Consider the following 18,593-nt stretch of genomic DNA (forward strand, 5'->3'; position numbering starts at 1 on the left):
GTGGAACTTGTTGTCAGACTGCAAGAGGAGATCGCAATGGAAAATGATCCCCTGGACCATGGTGAGGCTTTTATGGGGGAGTGCCGAAAACAGGAGCATCACCCAGCTTGTCACAGGTGAGTAATGCTCGGGACTGGGCTGGGGATGCTGTATGAATCAAGACTGCGCTGTTACGCATCTTGGACAGCGTTGTCACTTCTCCAATCTTACCCTCAATGTGTTCAACAAAAATTGAGGCTTCGTAGGTAGAAAGGAGTCCAAATCAGTTCTGCTACAGACTAAAAACTAAGGTGCATACGGCTCTCTCCGTCCTGTAGCCCTACATTCCTCCCATGGTGTAGCAAGCGAGGGACACAATTCAGTGTCATACCTGTTGGCATTGTATTCAATCTTGCCCTTCTTAGAGACTGCTGGTGCCGTATGGTCACCAGCAAGAGATGACTTAGTCCACTTCATTGTGGGTCATCTGCCCTGATGCCACACACTCTGATCAGGGGCTCTCCCCACAGGTGCCACCCAGCCACAGCAAAGGCCAACTGGCATTATGGCCATTGTCGGGGGAGACCTGATGCCCCAGGAAAACAGGCATCTACTCCTTGGCATACATGGGGAGTTTACAGCTCAGGCATCAGCAGTGCGATCCCTGTGTTGTCAAGGGGCTACCACCAAATTGGTACATGACGACCCCACCACAATGGACTGGCTACCATGCTGGATACTGGGTGCAGAGAAATCCAATATTGCCATGGGGGCAAAAGAGGACAGGAGACAACAGAAGAAGATGACATACCCCAAAAGTGTCCTCGCCCAAGTAATTGAATGCCAGGTGGAGATGCAAAGTCGTGATAAGAGATTCAGGAGATCGAATCTAAGGGCACTATGGATAACTCATGCACCACATCAGGTGTCCTTCCCCATACGACCCGCACTTCTGTAGAATTTTGAAAGTCACAGGTCAAACCATAAAATAGGACCTGAACTCACAGGGCTGAAAAGTGTGAGACTCTCTTTTAGGCACATCTTCGGACAGGCAGGAATACCTCGGGCCTACTCTAATCCTCGGACCCACAGGGGGCAAGTACAATGTTCTGTGTTATTTTAGATAGGTATAACATTGTCGATTGGTTGGCTATACCAACAATTTCATAAAAACTCAGTTTATCTAGGAGAAAATTGTGATTCACACAGTCAATGCCTTAGACAGGATACAGGAAGTACCAACAAGTGCTATTTTGTTATTTAATCCTTTTAATGTCTGGTGAGTGGATGTGTAAATGGCATTCTTGGTTAGGCAATACTTCTGAAATCCAAACTGATTTACTGAGTATATTATTGTGGCACACTCATGATAGTATTTTAGAACATACCACCTTCTCAAAACTTTTCAAAAATGATGTTGGTACTGCACACCTATGCAAATTTACTTTCCACGAAATGTTGATGCGAAAGATAAAATAAACATTTCTCTTGTTCTTAAAATGTAGCGTTCTATCTACTATAAAAACATTTCACATTTTATATAGAGAATCTAAACTTAGTGCTCTTGAATTTGCACTGGGAAAAACATTGTTAAATATTAATCTCATACAAAGTATCACCACAGCTCACTGTCTCACAGTAACCAGCATTTAGTTAACACTAAAGTTGTTTTCTACAGAAAAAGAAAAATAACTTACTCTCAGAATTCGAATTCTGCGGTAGTAAACACTGAAGGTCTTGCACATTGCACTGAGAAATATACAAATTACGTGGGGCTTCAGAATGCCTTTCTCAAGATCATTCCCCAAGGAATTCACAATTGATGGATAAACTATAATGAAATGCAAGAGCTGCCACTCCTCCTACATAAGAAAAGAAACATATATGAGTTTCAGCAAATGTACTGACATAAATATCAGTCTGGCTCAAAACTATTTTATCCATGTAAGTAAGAGCCTATAATTAAGGAAAAATTGTCGTCCTATGGAACATGGAAAAATACTTACATCACACTTCAGTGACGCGAAGTCAATCTCATCCAAAGTTAGCAAGGTAGGATACAATTTCTTTTCTTCCTTCTCATGGAACTGTTTAAGAATTGATGTTATTCTGGCATAATTGTACAATACAAATGTAGCGCCTATAAAAAAATGGGATGTAGCTGGCACAAATTCTTCACCATTAATTTTATTTTGAAACATTACTTAATTCCATTATACTAAATTTGAAAAATTACAACGCTCATGGAAATTTTGTTAAACACAAGTAACACTCTTCAGTGCTACCTTATTAAAAGTGAACTTCACTCGCTAGAATTATTAGTAATTTGTCTTTTAAATAAGAATGGGCTGGGGGTGAGTGGAAAAAACGGAAATACTAGTATTTGCTGTAAACATTATAGATTATCACAAATCATTTCAGCCATATTCTGACAGCTTTGTGTACATTTTCTACTAAATTTTAAAATGTGTCCTTACTATGAGGACCAGATGCAAAATCATCAGATCTATGTAATTCTATCATGATGGCCATTCCAATGTACCAATGTATATAGGATAAAGAACCATGTTTTTGTCTATGAACCTACACCCTTGAAATGTCAGGATCACAATTTTACATTATGTGTAACTTATTTCTTGTAATGTTTCATAATGGAGAAAGTCAAGTACTTCTCTCTCTCTCTCTCTCTCTCTCTCTCTCTCTCTCTCTCTCACACACACACACACACACACACACACACACACACACACACACACACACAATGATGAACAACACTTGAGAAAAACTGTAAATAGAGGTTCTGAATGGAAACTCCTTTAGACATACATAATACAAGGAACCAGTATTGTCTACTTAGAATTATATTATTTTTCCTTTTTTCATGTTAACAAGCTATGGTTTTTTCCCTCCTCACCCACAAGACCAGATATGATATGCGGGTAATCTCCATTTTCTTTCATGAAAACTGTCATTCACACCATCTGAACAATGAGAGAAATTTTCATGGGACCTGATGTTGGGAAAGACTGGAACTGTGATACTAAGTTGGGATGACGGAGTGTACCCATTCGCCAACAGGCAGAAGTACACACGTAGCAATATTAGGCAAAGACATAAATAATAAATTGTTAAAAAAATAAAGTGGTACAAAGGACAATGTCTGAGTGGAACCGAAACTTTAAAAGAAAAGACTTTTTATAAAAAGGTAATGGACATTGAAGGGCTTTGCTATTTGTTAACATAGAATGAAGGAGAAATGTAAAATAATGTTTTGTTTGGTTGTCTCTCTGTACTGAAGAAGGAACTGTATGTTAGTATTCACTTTGTCTCGAGGGGGGGGTAAAAAAAGTGAGGTTCATTTGCAGTAATGTTCTTATATATATTATTTTGTGATAAGATTTAGGTCAGGTAACTGTGAAGAATCATATTGTATCAGTGCACAGTCTTTTTTATTTACATCGACTATTAACCACATTGATCATAAAACAAATATGCTACTGTAGAATACAAATAATTCCATTGCAAATACTTTTCTCTATGTATAGCTGCATAAAACCGCTCACAAAAAAGGAAATTCACTATTTGTTTTTACTGTGGCATTACACATACATCCTACTAGCCTGGAGCTAAGGATCAAACCTAAAAACCACAGATCATCACCTCATAGAATTATTACATATTTTGATTTCCAGTGAAAAATCAATAGTTGACAAGTTTTATGATACACAATCACCATTGCTGTCCAAGTGTTCATGATTATCTACACACTGAGTTAAAGAGGCCACTGAAAGTTTGATTCCTATGTGACTGGGAAATCACAGAGGGCAAAGTTAAAAAGAGCAAGTCATAGCACAAGAGCAGCACAATTTAATTATGCATTTAATCATATCTTCAACACGAACTGTTTATAGACAAGAAACATCTCTTGAAACCATTCAAGAGTATTGGGCAATGGTATCCCAGAAGCTGACATGTTTAATGGCTCACTATACAATATACACTTCCAGTGAACGTACAACAAACAGGAAAGGAGGGAAGGATGGGGGAACCTGTGTATCAGTAGCCAGGTTTTCCAACTTTCGCAAGTCCAGTGCCTTAATCACTGGCACATCACACTAAATCATTCAACTGTGAGCTGTATGTTTCACTGTTGAATCCAGATACTTAAGTTCCTAAAAATACTATTACTTTGTACAATTGGTGGTGGTCTGTCCACATATTTTCCATCCCAGTTCTGAGGCAATTTACCACAATAGCATCTGCTGTGAGTCTTGCACTGTCAGAAGCCCCGAATTAGAATCCATATTCTTGTGTGAATATTAACTGCTAGTAGTCTCTAACTGAACATGATAATACTGTTCATGACTATGCGCACATGAATGAACAGTACTTTTAGATCACTGGAGAGAACACATCAGCGACATAAATTTACGTGCAGTTTCGAATGAACAATACATTTGGAGGAATCTTGTTTTATTAAACCACATGTTATGCATTCCAAACTAGCAACAGTTTACTGACATCTGCTGTCACTGTATGACACACTCAAACAGTTGGACAGCCAGAATAGTCCAAAAGTCTGACAGCAATGTTTCTGTATTAAGATTAGTGATAATAAAGCCCACATAGTGCTGTTTCTGTGATCTTGTTTTATACTCCTTTCAGAAATTTTGAGGTCAGGCACAGTGTGTTCATCTATCCTACTTAAATGCTTGCTTTAATGCTAATCCTAGCAGATAGGCCAGGATGGTCATTATTTCCTACTGAATGTCACAGTGTTCATTTTCTAGTTTCCACCACTTAGTGCAACATAGGTTTGGCTTTATCAAATGATGTGTCACAACAAGATACTGAGTGGCAAAAAATTAAGGAGTGTCTTGTGAAATTTTGTTCTAACATGACAATTTTTTTTTAAATGTGTCATGCAACACGCATTAGATTTCAGCACGAGCTGTAATAATTGAATGTCATTTCAAGTTAGTGTGCAGAAGTCACCACCTACATTGGTGGGCAACTTCCAACTCTGCAAATTTAAGCAATGGTAAGAATTTAGAGCAGTGATTACTTTACTCTCCTTAGTGTGTGTGTGTGTGTGTGGGGGGGGGGGGGGGGGAAGAGAGAGAGAGAGAGAGAGAGAGAGAGAGAGAGAGAGAGAGAGAGAGAGCACCCTGGTTATCACATACAGTGTATACACACCCTAACTAGGGAGTGGACCCAAAGTTTCATTTCAATTTTATGACAGAGACTTGTTATTCATAGGAAGTGCTTTTTCTCTGATATGTGAATCAAGCTAACAAAATACATACTCCATCTTGTGTAGTGATTCTCCAACAGAAAGAGGTTCCTACTCAATGGTCTGAAGATGACCACAGCAGTGGTCGAAACCAGTCACCTTGATAAATAAATTGTGATCAAGACTGTTTTTAATTGTAAATAGAGAGAGGAAATTATAGTGTGTTGAATAATGTTTATTACGCTGCTCACATGATGGTTAAAAAAATCAATAAGCATAGTCCCAATCAGCGCTAGAATCAGTGAAATAAAATTTCATTGGATGTCATCTTCAAATTTTGTACTGGTAGGAGAAGGGGGAGGCAGGGGGGAGGGGAGGGGAGAAGAGGGGAGAGGAGGGGCGGGGAGGGGGGAGGGAGTGAGGGGGGAGGGGGGGAGGGAGTGAGGGGGGAGGGAGTGAGGGGGGGAGGGGGGAGGGAGAGAGAGTGAGTGTTGAACGTAAGTCTCGCACTTCATCATTGCTAAAGCCCTGCACCAACTTAAACTAGCCTTGTCTTAAATGTTCCACCTTTGTAGCAATTATTTAGTATGCTGATTCTGACATACCTTTACTGCTACGTTCCCTTGAAACTTTGTAGTCAGATTCCAGAGACAGTGAAACAGTTTGCGATGGTTTTACTTTAAGCATCTCCATCTTGACAGCCGCTTCACCTAGAGAAGAAATCAAACTGTTCCACTTAACATCACCTTCCACAGCAGTGCCATATTTATGCAGTGCTGCAGTTCTCATGTCATTTTCTCGCAATCTGTTAACGAAAAAGGTCTTCAGTATTTATACATACAATCTGTGACAAAATAAAACTAATAAAGAGCCTCTCTGTACTGCCTTTATAACTCTATTATACCTACCCAGCATTCTTATCACTGTCAAAAGGATGTTGAATATGCTCAGAGTAGTTGTATAGTATCCTATATATATAAGAATAAACAGGTAAGATTGATAGTGTGTTCTAGTACACTTCATTACACTGTTTCATAGCATTCCCTGCAATTCGCTGGGAGAAAGCTACAGGCGTACTGTAACACTTTAATCATGTGCACTCTTCTTCCAAGAATCATCATGTCAATCCAAACCCTGGAATGTTCATTGCAGTAGATATATAATTCCCCCCCCCAGAATTTACACCTTGTACCCAACTTTCGTTCTCTTTCTATTCTGTCCATCATTTATGTTACCTTTTCAAACTCTTTCATAATTACTGCCTCCCTCCAATATAATTATAAAAGTGACAATATGCAACTGATATTTCATGGGATAAATGTTACTCTGAAACATCCAAAATATTCACTTATAAGTACATTACAGGCCACAGCATTTTGCTTGCAATGGTTTTTTTTCCATTTTAAAAATGTTTTATTTTGATTAAACATTCAATAGTTATACTCAAGGAAATATGACAGTGTGTCTCCTTTGTTCTTACATTAGATTTTCTTCTTTATGGGTCTGAAAATAGCCTATTATGGCCAAAACCATTGTGATAAGAATGTTATATTGCTTGCAATTGTTGTTCCTCTCTCAGGTTAATTTTGACAGATTTTTACTTCGTATCTTTGCCATCCGTCTATTTACTGCTGTGTTTTCATGTTATCTTACTGGCAGGCTATTCCAATGAGATTTTAGATGTTGAGCCCTTCATTAGGAGTTTGCTTTTTACCACAGAAAATAAAATCCTCTGGTACACAGAACTTTCATCTGTTGCAGTCTTTGTACTTGATTTGTCTCTCGTAATACATGCACACTGTAACATTGTTGGGTAGTTGGGACCTTTTCTACCTTCGCCATCCTCAAATAGCTCTTTCTGCCAGAAAATCTTTAAGAAACACAGCATTTTTCTGTTTTCCCTCTTTATGGCTGAATCTTAGAAGAAAGGAAAATACATGTATTTGTGTGTTTGTTTCATGGAGTCCTCAGTCAATCAGAGTTCATAGCAGAAGCCTTTGGTAATGTATACTTCCAGAAAGTGAAATAAATTACTCAGCATTGCAAAAAATCAATGAAATGCTTCACTTCAACTCAGCTTTAATTATTGTTACATTTTTTAATTAGTATGAACAACAATTCTTAAACCTCATGTCACATTATAGGGATACTTTGCAGCTTAGGTTTCTTGTAATTATCAGGATATATGTTGGACCCTTGATTCAGTAGTTTGCACTCAATGTCATTTCTTTAATTTTACAGACACTACACTATAAAATCCTGTATAACTATGGGTAACCATTGGTAACAGAAGAAATACTTCAGCTGATTGATGAAAGAAGGAATACAGAAATACAAGACGCTGAGGAATGAAATAAACAGGAAGTGCAAGGAAGCCAAGATGAAATGGCTGCTGCATGAAAAATGTGGAGGTATCGAAAAATAAATGGTAGTCGGAGGGACTGACTTAGCATATACGGAAGTCAAAACAACCTTTGGTGAAATTTAAAGCAAGCGTGGTAACATCAAGAGTGCACCTGGAATTCCATTGTTAAATGCAGAGGAGATAAAGGATAGGTGAGAACAGTACATTGAAGGCCTCTGTGAGGGGGCAGATTAGTCTGATGTGATAGAGTAAGAAACAGGAGTCAATTTAGAAAAGAATCAGAGTATTAGAATCAGATATTGAGAGAGATTTGGAGGACTTATCATCAAATAAGGCAGAAGGGATCGATAACATTCTATCACAATTTCTAAAATCATTAGTAGAAGTGGCAACAGAACGACTATTCACATTGGTGTGTAGCTTGTATGAGTCTGGCAATATACCATCTGACTTTCGGAAAAACATCATCCACACAATTCCAAAGACTGCAAGTGTGGACAAGTGCGAGAATTATCGCAGAATCAGCTTATCAGCTCAAGCATCCAAGTTGGTGATGAGAATAATAAACAGAAGAACTGAAAAGAAAATTGAGAATGTGTTAGATGGCTATCAGTTTGGCTCTAGGAAAGGTAAAGGCACCAGAGAGGTAATTCTGACATTGGAGTTGATAATGGAAGCAAGACTGAAGAAAAATCAACACACATTCATAGGATTTGTTGACCCAAAAAGAAAAGCATTCAACAGTGTAAAATGGTGCAAGATGTTTGAAATTCTGAGAAAATAGGGGTAAGCTATAGGGAGAGATGGATAATACACAATATGTACAAGAACCAGATGGAATCAGTGGATGACCAAGAACGAAATGCTCGGATTACAAAGGATGTAAAAAAGGGATATAGTCTTTCGCCCCTACTGTTCAATATGTACATTGAAGCAACAATGATGGAAATAGAAGAAAGGTTCAGGAGTGGAATTAAAATTCAAGGTGAAAGGGTGTCAATGATACGATTCGCTGATGACATTGCTAACCTCAGTGAACGTGAAGAAGAATTACATGATCTGCTGAATGGAATGGGCAGTCTAATGAGTACAGAATATGGATTGAGAGTAAATTGAAGAAAGATGAAAGTAATGAGAAGTAGCAGAAATGAGAACAACGAGTAACTTAACATCAAGATTGAAGGTCACAAATTAGATGAAGTTAAGGAATTCTGCTACCTAGGTAGCAAAATAACCAATGACGGACAGAGCAAGGAGGACATCAAAAGCAAACTAGCACTGGCAAAAAGGGCATTCTTGGCCAAGAGAAGTCTACTAGCATCAAAGGCAGGTCTTAATTTGAGGAAGAAATTTCTGGGAATATACATTTGGAGCTCAGCATTGTATGTAGTGAAACCTGGACTGTGGGAAAACTGCAACAGAAGAGGATTGAAACATTTGAGATGCGGTGCTACAGACAAATATTGAAAATTAGTTGAACTGATAAGGTAAGGAATGAGGTGGTTTTGCACAGAATCAGAGAGGAAAGGAATATGTGGAAAACACTGACGAGGAGACGGGACAGGATGATAGGGCATCTGTTAAGACAGCAGGGACTGACTTCCATGGTACTAGAGGGAGCTGTAGGGGCCAAAAACTGTGGTGAAAGACAAAGATTGGAATAAATTCAGCACATAATGGAGGACTTAGGATGAAAGTGCCCTAGTCTGAGATGAAGAGGTTGGCACAGGAGAGAAATTCGTGGCAGGCTGCATCAAACCAACCAGAAGACTGAGGACTCAAAAAACTACTACTACAAATGGTTATTTTACAGCACATTCACTTTTGCAGTAATTTCACAACATATGAAACATATGCTATCTGCACATGAGCAGATGTTATTTACTGTCACATGTAGTACATATTTTTACTGGTAACCACTTGTATGGACTGTTTCCCCATTAGCCTTTTTCTGGCTTGACTGAAATCTTTTGCAATGGAATCTATGGATAAAAATTCCTCCCTAACTCTCCAGATGACATTCAGATAAAATGTTCAGTTTTCAATGAGACCCTCCATCCTCTTCATTGGCAACGTAAGTCTGCCTTTCACAGAGCTGACAAGGTTCCCTTTTTTTGTCTTTTGTACCCAGAGGGCAGCGTCATGATATCTAAGAGATAGCAAAAGCTGATATGGCCCTCTCTCCAAACCGTGATTACATTTGCACACACAGTCCAGTGACGTCTTCAGCACTACCTATAAAGGCAGGTGATAAACTGTATGATGTGCATCTCTGTGAGCCTTTATTGTCGAAGTGCCTGCTTCCATACACTGCTCAGTGCATAACCAGCGTCTGCTGAAGTCTTTTTCAGTCTAGTTTCCCACAATGTTCCAGTAGTTCAAAGTGTACAACAACATCCTCGCCCTTGCCACTCAAACATAATCTTATTTTTATCTGTGAGGCTGTGCTTTAACATCACTGTGTTCTCTATGTTTGAGGTTCAGCATGGCAATCAAGAGTCTGTATAGACTAATACAAAGTAACTGCTGCCGCCCTCGCATGGAATATTAGAAATTCCTTGGACTCTCAGATCAAGGTTATCCAATACAAGTCAGAATATTTCTTAATTTTTCTGTGTGGCTGGAAGGCAGGTCCGATTCCTTGCTCATTTAAGACTTTACCTATACCACTCATATTTGCACTGCAGAATGGAAGCTGAGCTATAGGTCAACCCTCCTGACTAGGTCGACAGTATGAAGAAACAGTTTCTGAATCAGAGCTGGTTTAAAATCATGGACTGAGTGGTCAAGCTGACTGTTTGCATTCAACTAATACACATAAGAAAGGCCACTTGGCATCATTCTATATTCCTGTAAATGTATTGTGTGGGTGTATGCAGCAGCACCAAATTAAAAATGTATTGTCTAAATAATTGAAGAAGCAGGATGAATGGGGGGGAGGCTTCAAAATCCTATCAAAAGAAATTTACACTGGGATGGAGGACACTGTCTAAAGCTTGCAATTTTATCGAAATATGAGATGCCACATCAGCCAGAAAATTTTTATTGTATGTTTCTGCTGTTGTGCTAAGAAGATAATTAGCATTACAAAGGTTTTTGGATGCTCTTTAACATATTAGGGTAGCAAGTACGAAAAGTTGCCAATGAGTAATTCCCGCACTAATAAAGAAATGAGATTCACAAAAAACTGAAATAGCAGAGATTTCAAATACAGCTAAACAGTTGTGTGTTCAAAATGTATTGGCACATTAGTTACAGAGAACATACTATGAATAATACTGTTCTCAATAACTGTAAGAAACATTACACACAGCCTTACACACAGAAATAAATTTCGTATTGTGAAGGGAGCAACACAGTAGGACACCATGACACAAGCTGCCACAAACATTTAACAGAATAGCATAATGCAGATACTTTTTGAGGACATACAATGTCCTGGGTGCGCACACAACAGCTGTACTCATCAGTTCCAATCACGAAGAGACAAGGAGTTAAATAAAATTAATGTGATAATTCCGAGCACAGTTTGGGTTGCCTACAAAATTGCAAACTCATTGGTAATAATTTGATGAACAAATCATACAACTAATCGATTATTTTCTGCAATTAGAGTAATTTCTCCCAGCCAATGAATATCACTGAAGGACTGCTTAAATGGGGGATTGTTAAATGGAGGGGGACAGAGTAATCTTTGCGTTCTCCATTTGGTTTGTGTAAAAAGAGCTCAAAATGCTGAATTTCCTGAACAGTTTCTGACTGTTATGTTTGAATGTAAGGTAGAGCCATGCAGTCACATACGCATACCAGTTTTCTCTCGTTCAGAGAATTCACGTCCAAACAGATGCCCCAACCTGAGATGTTTGTGGTGAGGCTGCACAAATGGTTCATTCCCTTCTACTGTCATGTTGGTCTCTTAAACATACTTGTGAATGCCCATTCAACCATTCTTCACTTTCTAGAGACTGAGCTTTATCTAGTTTAACTTCAATGTGCTTTGATGTATTTTCTTGTTTTAATTCCCTGTCCTACAACAATGTGGCCTCATTCCAAGTCTCTCAGATATGCGAGTGCATTCTAGAAAATTTGTGCCAGGGCTGCCTCACGTTTGGTTGTTTTACTGCAATATATGTGCCAATTTTTATCATATTTAGTGCGTATCATGTTCTATAACTTTCTCACTTTGCCTCTGCCATTAAAAGAAGCTATCAATAAGGTGATTTATGGTCAGGGACCACATATTGGCAGGTGAGTGTAACTTCCTTTATGAGAGGGAAAGTGACAGGCAGAATAACACCATACCGCAGCCAGCTCAAATGACAGACTAGAATATACAGTAACTTTGGATAGAAAGAAAATTATAGCACGCATGTCGAACTCCATGGAAATATTTGACATAACTGAATGTAAATGATTTATAAAAGTGATCAGGCACAAAAATCTTGCAAATAAAAATGGGCAGTCGTCTTAATTGGGCAGAGGGAGGGGGGGGGGGGGGGGGGGGGGAGGGAGGGAAAAAAAAAGGACATGACAAAAAATTATATCACGACTACCATCAATTTACACCTTTAGTGTCACATCATCAGGATCACATCATACAACCTCACTGAAAGTTCGATGAATGATGTCATACTGCTTATGCCCCACTCCAAACTGTCTGGCCCACAGCTGCATGTGCCCTGGACAACATAGATGAAGTTGCTACAAGTGTAACTATTAGCAGAAGCCTAGCTGTTGACATATTAGAGAAATCCACACACTTTCAAATCTCGCTTTGATAATGGAGTTACTGGTTGTTGGAATTAAGAGGTTTTCATAGACAAATGGAGTAACGAGGTTTTTCTTTGCCTACCATTAAAACTTTGTCTCTTTTCCTTTTGTTCTTCTCCCCTTTATACTATAATTTACTCCCTCCAGGAACACCCCCCCCCCCCCCCCAAAAAAAGCATTACATGACCATTCATTTCCTTCAAGTAAGGCCTTTTGACTTATTTGATACCTACATTTAATTCCTTTAAAGTCAGTACTGCCATTAGACCGTTTTTTATTTGCAGTGTTACATTTACACGATCATGATTTTGGCTTCAAAGTGCCATTATCAAGTGTTTGAAGTGTTATGCAGTGCTGTAACAGTTCTGTTACTAATTGTAGCACTAATTGTACTAAATGTAACTGGGATTTGTCTTTTGATGCTAGTCACTTGTCAGGATGAGCATTACTGCAATGGAAATTTAATTCTAAAGCATTATGTCAGGATGAAAATACTAAATAAATTAATTTTTCTCTCTTAACAACATGTGGGCAGGGTGGGTTCTTCCTTGGCTCGGGTATGAGGTAGAATGAAACAGCATTTTTACATAAGATAACTTTTTTTGCAAGTTTCGTACAACTGTTTCCTTACTCGATGTTCTGGCTCGGAGAACGGCAGCTGTGTCATTTGCGAAGCCTTCTGCTGCGGCAGCGGCGGCATCTGATTATGCGTGGCACTGTGTATCTCGTGTCGCCGTCTCTCCCAGTTTACTGGAGACGCGCAGCGCGAGGTGGCCCGTTTAATTATTGTGAGCGAAGTCGTGCATCGGATGGTGATACCTTGGATGTGGCATCCCAGTGTTTCTCTTCTCTAAGCGGCCGCGCGTGTTGTGCGTCGGCCAGTGGAGCGGCACGGTGGGGGAAGGCCAGTGTCCCGGACTCTAACAATGGACTCCCGCTTGCCAGTCTTCAGTTGTCAGATCTTCATCCCATCTCACAGGTGACCGTTGTTGTGAGGTCGTCTCCTTCCCGTCCTCACGAGTCACCCGGGTACGTAAAAATCAGACTTCAAATACCTTTTAACTTCTGTCTTCTGGCGCCGAGGCTGCTGCTTGCTATTCCATTACAGCGGCGGACTTGGTGTGTCTGTGCATGAAGTAGGCTCTTCTTGCATGACGGTCTTCAGCATCAAAACTAACAGAAAACTACTGCTACTCTTCTTCACTTCTCTTTTCTTGTCGGGCCCACTGCGTCTCGCGTATTTATTCACTTCAGTTCACTGGAGGTGAACGACTTCACGGTCATTGCCTCGTCTGTCACGTTGAAAAGCTTCTCGAAGAATCTTCTTAACGTCGGTCATTGGCTCTTGGAATATAGGCGAGGGCCTTTGCTCACATGTGACAACTGAGAAACACGTGAGCCGGTCGGGCGATGCTCTGACGGATGAATCAACAGTGTCCGCTTATGTGGATCTTGCTGACTTCATGGTCATTGTCTCTTCTGCCCTGCTGTTCTGTCCGCTGTTTACCAGTATGTAACTCTCTAAACTAAACCAAGTTTTTCCATTTATATTCTAATTTCTACTTCACTTTGATTTCACTAATTTATTTACTTAAGTAGCACTCAACATTCCTCCACCCTTCGGAGAAATTCGCCCTCGAATTTACCACTCAACATTCCTCCACTCTTCACACGGCAAAAGCACTAACACAAGCAATGAAAACTCTCGACTTAGAAGATTACACACGCTTCACATTAAGTATGCTGAAAATACTTTATCACTTTACTAAAGCACTGTACGCTCATAAATCACATAGTTCACACATAATTTGTTGTAATAAGTGTAACAAATCTTGATGAGAATGAATAAACAAAAAATAGATTTTTCACTTGGAAAATTACATAGCAACACCTGTTTAATCTACCCTATATTAATGAAAGAATATCTATTCTACAGTATTGTTTATTTTAACATGAGACTGTTTAGTAAAGACTGAAGTACGATAAACAAAATTAATGAACTAATGCTCACAAGTAACCACTGAAGTACACCAGTTAAGAGTGTGGTATCCGATTAACAGGGATTTGATGAAGTGGTATATTATTATTTGGCTTATTTTTTCGTCTTAAATAAAAGAAAACTATACAAAGCAGAAACACCAACACAAAGGTTCCAGATATACCCGTTCCTAGCATTATAATTTTAGTTTTGTGTTCACCTTTTAATTTTAAGACATGTTGCATCATAACATTGGCATCAATTTTGCCTTGCTGTGACTTTATGAACATATCTAATGACTTCAGAAGGGAACTGTCAAGGGAGTAATTGACGTAGGATAGGTTTTATGTAGGAAATGCTTCCATGACGTTTTCTGAAAAAAGCAAACAACATGGTTATGGGCCTACCAACCTAGTAAAAACAAAAACAAAAAAAAGAAGGAATACATTGTTAACTACAAGATCTACATGTTTTTACGTCCAACTTTTCTTTCTTAAAAAATAAACCATTATCATGTATTAATTATTTACATTTGTATACTATCCACAGTCTGCTATGATTCAACTAGGACATTCGCACCCTTAGTTGAAGATTGTATGGTGCCATGTCTGTATGTTGTGCTGGCATGGCCACTCTTTTTCCTCTTCGGGAACTTCCTCCACCCTTCGGAAAAGCAGACACTATTGTTGAAGAAAATACATCTGGGGTGCCCTTAAAAGGTTTTAAACGACTTACATGGACAATAGTAGTTCGGGTGGGCAGTTGCAGTTTAACGTTGACTGGTGACGTGATCTCAATAATTTGAAAGGACCTCTGTAGTTTGTTACAAATTTCTTCGTTTTTCCTTTCGCAATGTATGGGGTTGACAGCATCACCCACTGACCGATTTTGTAATTTGGATATTTAGCTTGGGCATTACCTAACCTTTCCTGTCGTTCCAAAGCCTTTGTATTAGGTTTTTGAACCTTTTTCCATACATCCATCATTCGACTGAAATCGCTTACTGTTTCTCCGACTTTTCCGTTTTTCTGCCTGATTACATCAAAAGGGGACGGCATTTTTCTCCCATAGACCACTTCATAAGGTGACATGCCAGTTGCTTCATGCATTTTGGCATTGTATACCGATACGATTATTGGTAAATACGTATCCCAATTAGAATGTTGTTCATTAATATAATAAGTAAGCATCTTGCCAATTGTCCGATGAACTCTTTCTGTGCATCCGTTGCACTGAGGGTGTAACGGAGTTGTGCGTAATTTACGTATTTTTAGTAAGTGGCATAGCTGTTTCATTAGTTCAGACATAAAATTAGATCCCTGATTTGTGATAATAACTTCAGGTATGCCAAATTTAAGTATCCAGTTGTTAACTAAAGCTTGGGCAACTGTATTTGCTTGCTGATCTGGGAGACTCACCATAGCTAGATAGCGTGAAAAGTGATCTATAATTGTAAGAACATACTTATTACCAGCAGGTGATTTATGAAATGGTCCGTAGAGATCCACTCCGCAGATTTGAAATGGACATGAAGCCTCGGGGAGCCTTTGTAAGGGTATTTTTAAACGAGAAAGTTCAGCTCGTTGTGCGCACGCAATGCAATTATGAACGTACTGCGCAACATCCTGCTTTCTGGTTTGCCGCCAAAATCACTCTGCTACACGTCTTTCGGTTGTCCGCTGTCCACTGTGTCCTGTAAGGATATGATCGTGGGCCTCTGCCATTATTTCTTTTCTAAGGTGTTGGGGAACAACAATTCGCGGTCCAAGTTTTGTTTTACGGCATAATACACCATCTTCAAAGCAAAATTGTGTTTGAGTTGCGTATTTTTTGCATTCTGTATCCTCATCTTGTGCCTTTCTACAGTCCTCAGTATCTCGGCCTGTTGCTTCCAAAAGTGCTATTTTCCGACTTAGGCAATCTGCATTCGTGTGTTTTTTGCCTGGTTTGTGGATAACTTCGAAATCCATTTCGGAAAGACATAGGGCCCAACGGGTAAGACGACTATATGGATCCTTTAACCCAAGCAACCATTTTAAAGCTGCGTGGTCTGTAATAACCTTGAATTTCCTACCATACAAGTAGCATTTAAAGTATTTGATGCCATAAATAACACTTAACAATTCTTTCTCCGTTGTGGAATAATTTCTTTCTGCTGTTGTTAGCTGTCTCGAAGCATAAGCTATGGGGTGTTCCGCACCATTAATATTCTGACTCAGAACAACTCCTACTGAATGACCACTTGCGTCACAGGATAAAATAAATTCTTTATTATAATCTGGGTAGGCTAATACTGGACTGTGTGTTAACTTATCTTTAAGGGTTTGAAATGCTGATTCACAGTCTTCAGACCAATGAAATTTTGCACCCTTTTTCAATAATTGGGTGAAGGGTCGGGCAATTTCAGCAAAATTTTGAACATATTTTCAGTAATACGATGAGAGACCAATGAAACTTTGTACTTCCTTAACGCGTTGTGGTGTTGGGAAGTCCTTAACTGCCGAAATTAATCGAGGATCTGTTTTAATTCCTTTTTCACTAATGACATGCCCTAGGTATGTAACCTCTGTCAATGCAAAACTACATTTTTCCATATTTAATGTTAATTTAGCTTTTCTAAGTCTCCGAAAAACATTACGCAGACGCACAGCATGTTCATTAATGTCTTTGGAGAATACAATAATATTGTCTAGATATACACAACATTGCCGAGTTTTGAGTCCTCGCAATACTCCATCGAGTAGTCTTTGGAAAATTGCTGGTGCATTTTTCAAACCGAAAGGCATTCTTTTAAATTGCCAGTGGCCTCCAGGGGTAGAAAATGCTGTTTTATGCCTATCTTCAGGTGCAACTTCCAACTGATGATATTCGCTACGTAAATCGATTGTTGAAAAGTATTTACTGTTACCTAAACTGTCGATGATACCTGTAATGTTTGGAAGAGGATAAACATCTGAGATAGTTTGTTTGTTAAGGTGTCTGTAGTCACAACAAAATCTATATCGTTTTGTACCATCGGGAGACTTCTTTGGAATAATTACAATATTTGAATTATAAGGCGAATCAGAATATTCTATAATTCCATCTTTTAGATGCTGTTCTAAAAATTCATCCAGTACTGGCTGTAAGTGATGTGGAACTCTGTCAGGCTTCCTATAAACTGGAGGGCTATTTCCTGTTGGGATCCTATGCTGTGTGCTATCTGTCGCTGGCAGTGGACCTTCTGCATTAAATAAATCTTGGAACTCAACTAAAACTGCTTCTATCATGTCTCTGTCATTTCCTTTCAAATGCTCAATCTTCTGGCGTAATGCGTTTTTATAGGCGTCTGGTTTCTGACCATCATCAATATCTGACCAAATGAAATCTTCTTCTTCAAAAGTACTGACTGTAGCTACTAATATTCCCTTATGCAACTCTTTATCCTCCACTCCGAAATTGTCAATATGTACCGGTACTTTTCTTTCTCCCTCAACGTCTTGAACCCGTACAATACTTCTACGTACAAAACAATGTGATACATCTAATTCCTCATTTTCCTGTAGTGGCTCTATCAGACACACAGTATCTGTAGATACCTCGGGGTCAATGGTCATCACGAAAAATTTCCCTGGGCCAAATGGTATCGTATCCTGCGAATCCATCTTCAAGGACGTTGCACGCAGTATAGTTGATTTCGCCTTCCGGTTGGGGAAATCTTGCGGCAGCAGGCCCTTTGCAGCGGTGTCACCTAGCTGAAACACTATTCCGCTAAGTTCTACAGTTTGCTGTCTGAGGTCGATTTTAGCGTGATGTTTATTCAGGAAATCCAGCCCTAGGATCGCGTCGTACCCATCAGTTACCTTTGTTACCACTTCTACATCTTCTTGAAATTTTACACCGTGAATATAGAAAATCAATGATGTACATCCTAATGACCTCACTGTACCTCCTCCTACTCCACTCAATCTTTACCTTGGAGGGTCATATTTCTTTTCTCCAATTCATTCATTACTCACTATTGATACGTTTGCACCTGTATACACCAGTATCCTTGCCTCTTTAAACTGTATGGTAGCAGATAACCAGCATTCCGCCTTCACATTCGCCTTAATGGCATGAAATTTTATTGGGAACGCCTGGCGGCGGCTCCAACATTCCCGTTGGAGTTTAACTGATTTCTATTTCCAAAAACTTTCTTAGACCTGCATTCCTTGAATGTGTGACCTATTCTTTGACAATTAGTGCACTGAGGTTGTCTGCAGTCTTTTTGCTATATGTCCCTGTCG

The 18,593-nt window shown here is 39.2% G+C and overlaps 1 protein-coding gene across 1 annotated transcript in view; it reads right to left on the reverse strand.

Annotated features, from left to right (window-relative positions):
• Positions 1-18,593, reverse strand: part of LOC126482332 (uncharacterized) — a 652,552-nt gene that overhangs the window by 18,139 nt on the left and 615,820 nt on the right. The window contains exons 12-14 of the mRNA XM_050106392.1: positions 5,818-6,017; positions 1,986-2,119; positions 1,677-1,841 (exon numbers count right to left, since the gene is read on the reverse strand). Coding sequence (XP_049962349.1) covers positions 1,677-1,841; positions 1,986-2,119; positions 5,818-6,017 — 499 coding nt within the window. The remainder of the gene's footprint in view (positions 1-1,676; positions 1,842-1,985; positions 2,120-5,817; positions 6,018-18,593) is intronic.

This window comes from Schistocerca serialis, chromosome 5, assembly GCF_023864345.2.
Source record: "Schistocerca serialis cubense isolate TAMUIC-IGC-003099 chromosome 5, iqSchSeri2.2, whole genome shotgun sequence".
NCBI lineage: Eukaryota > Metazoa > Arthropoda > Insecta > Orthoptera > Acrididae > Schistocerca > Schistocerca serialis.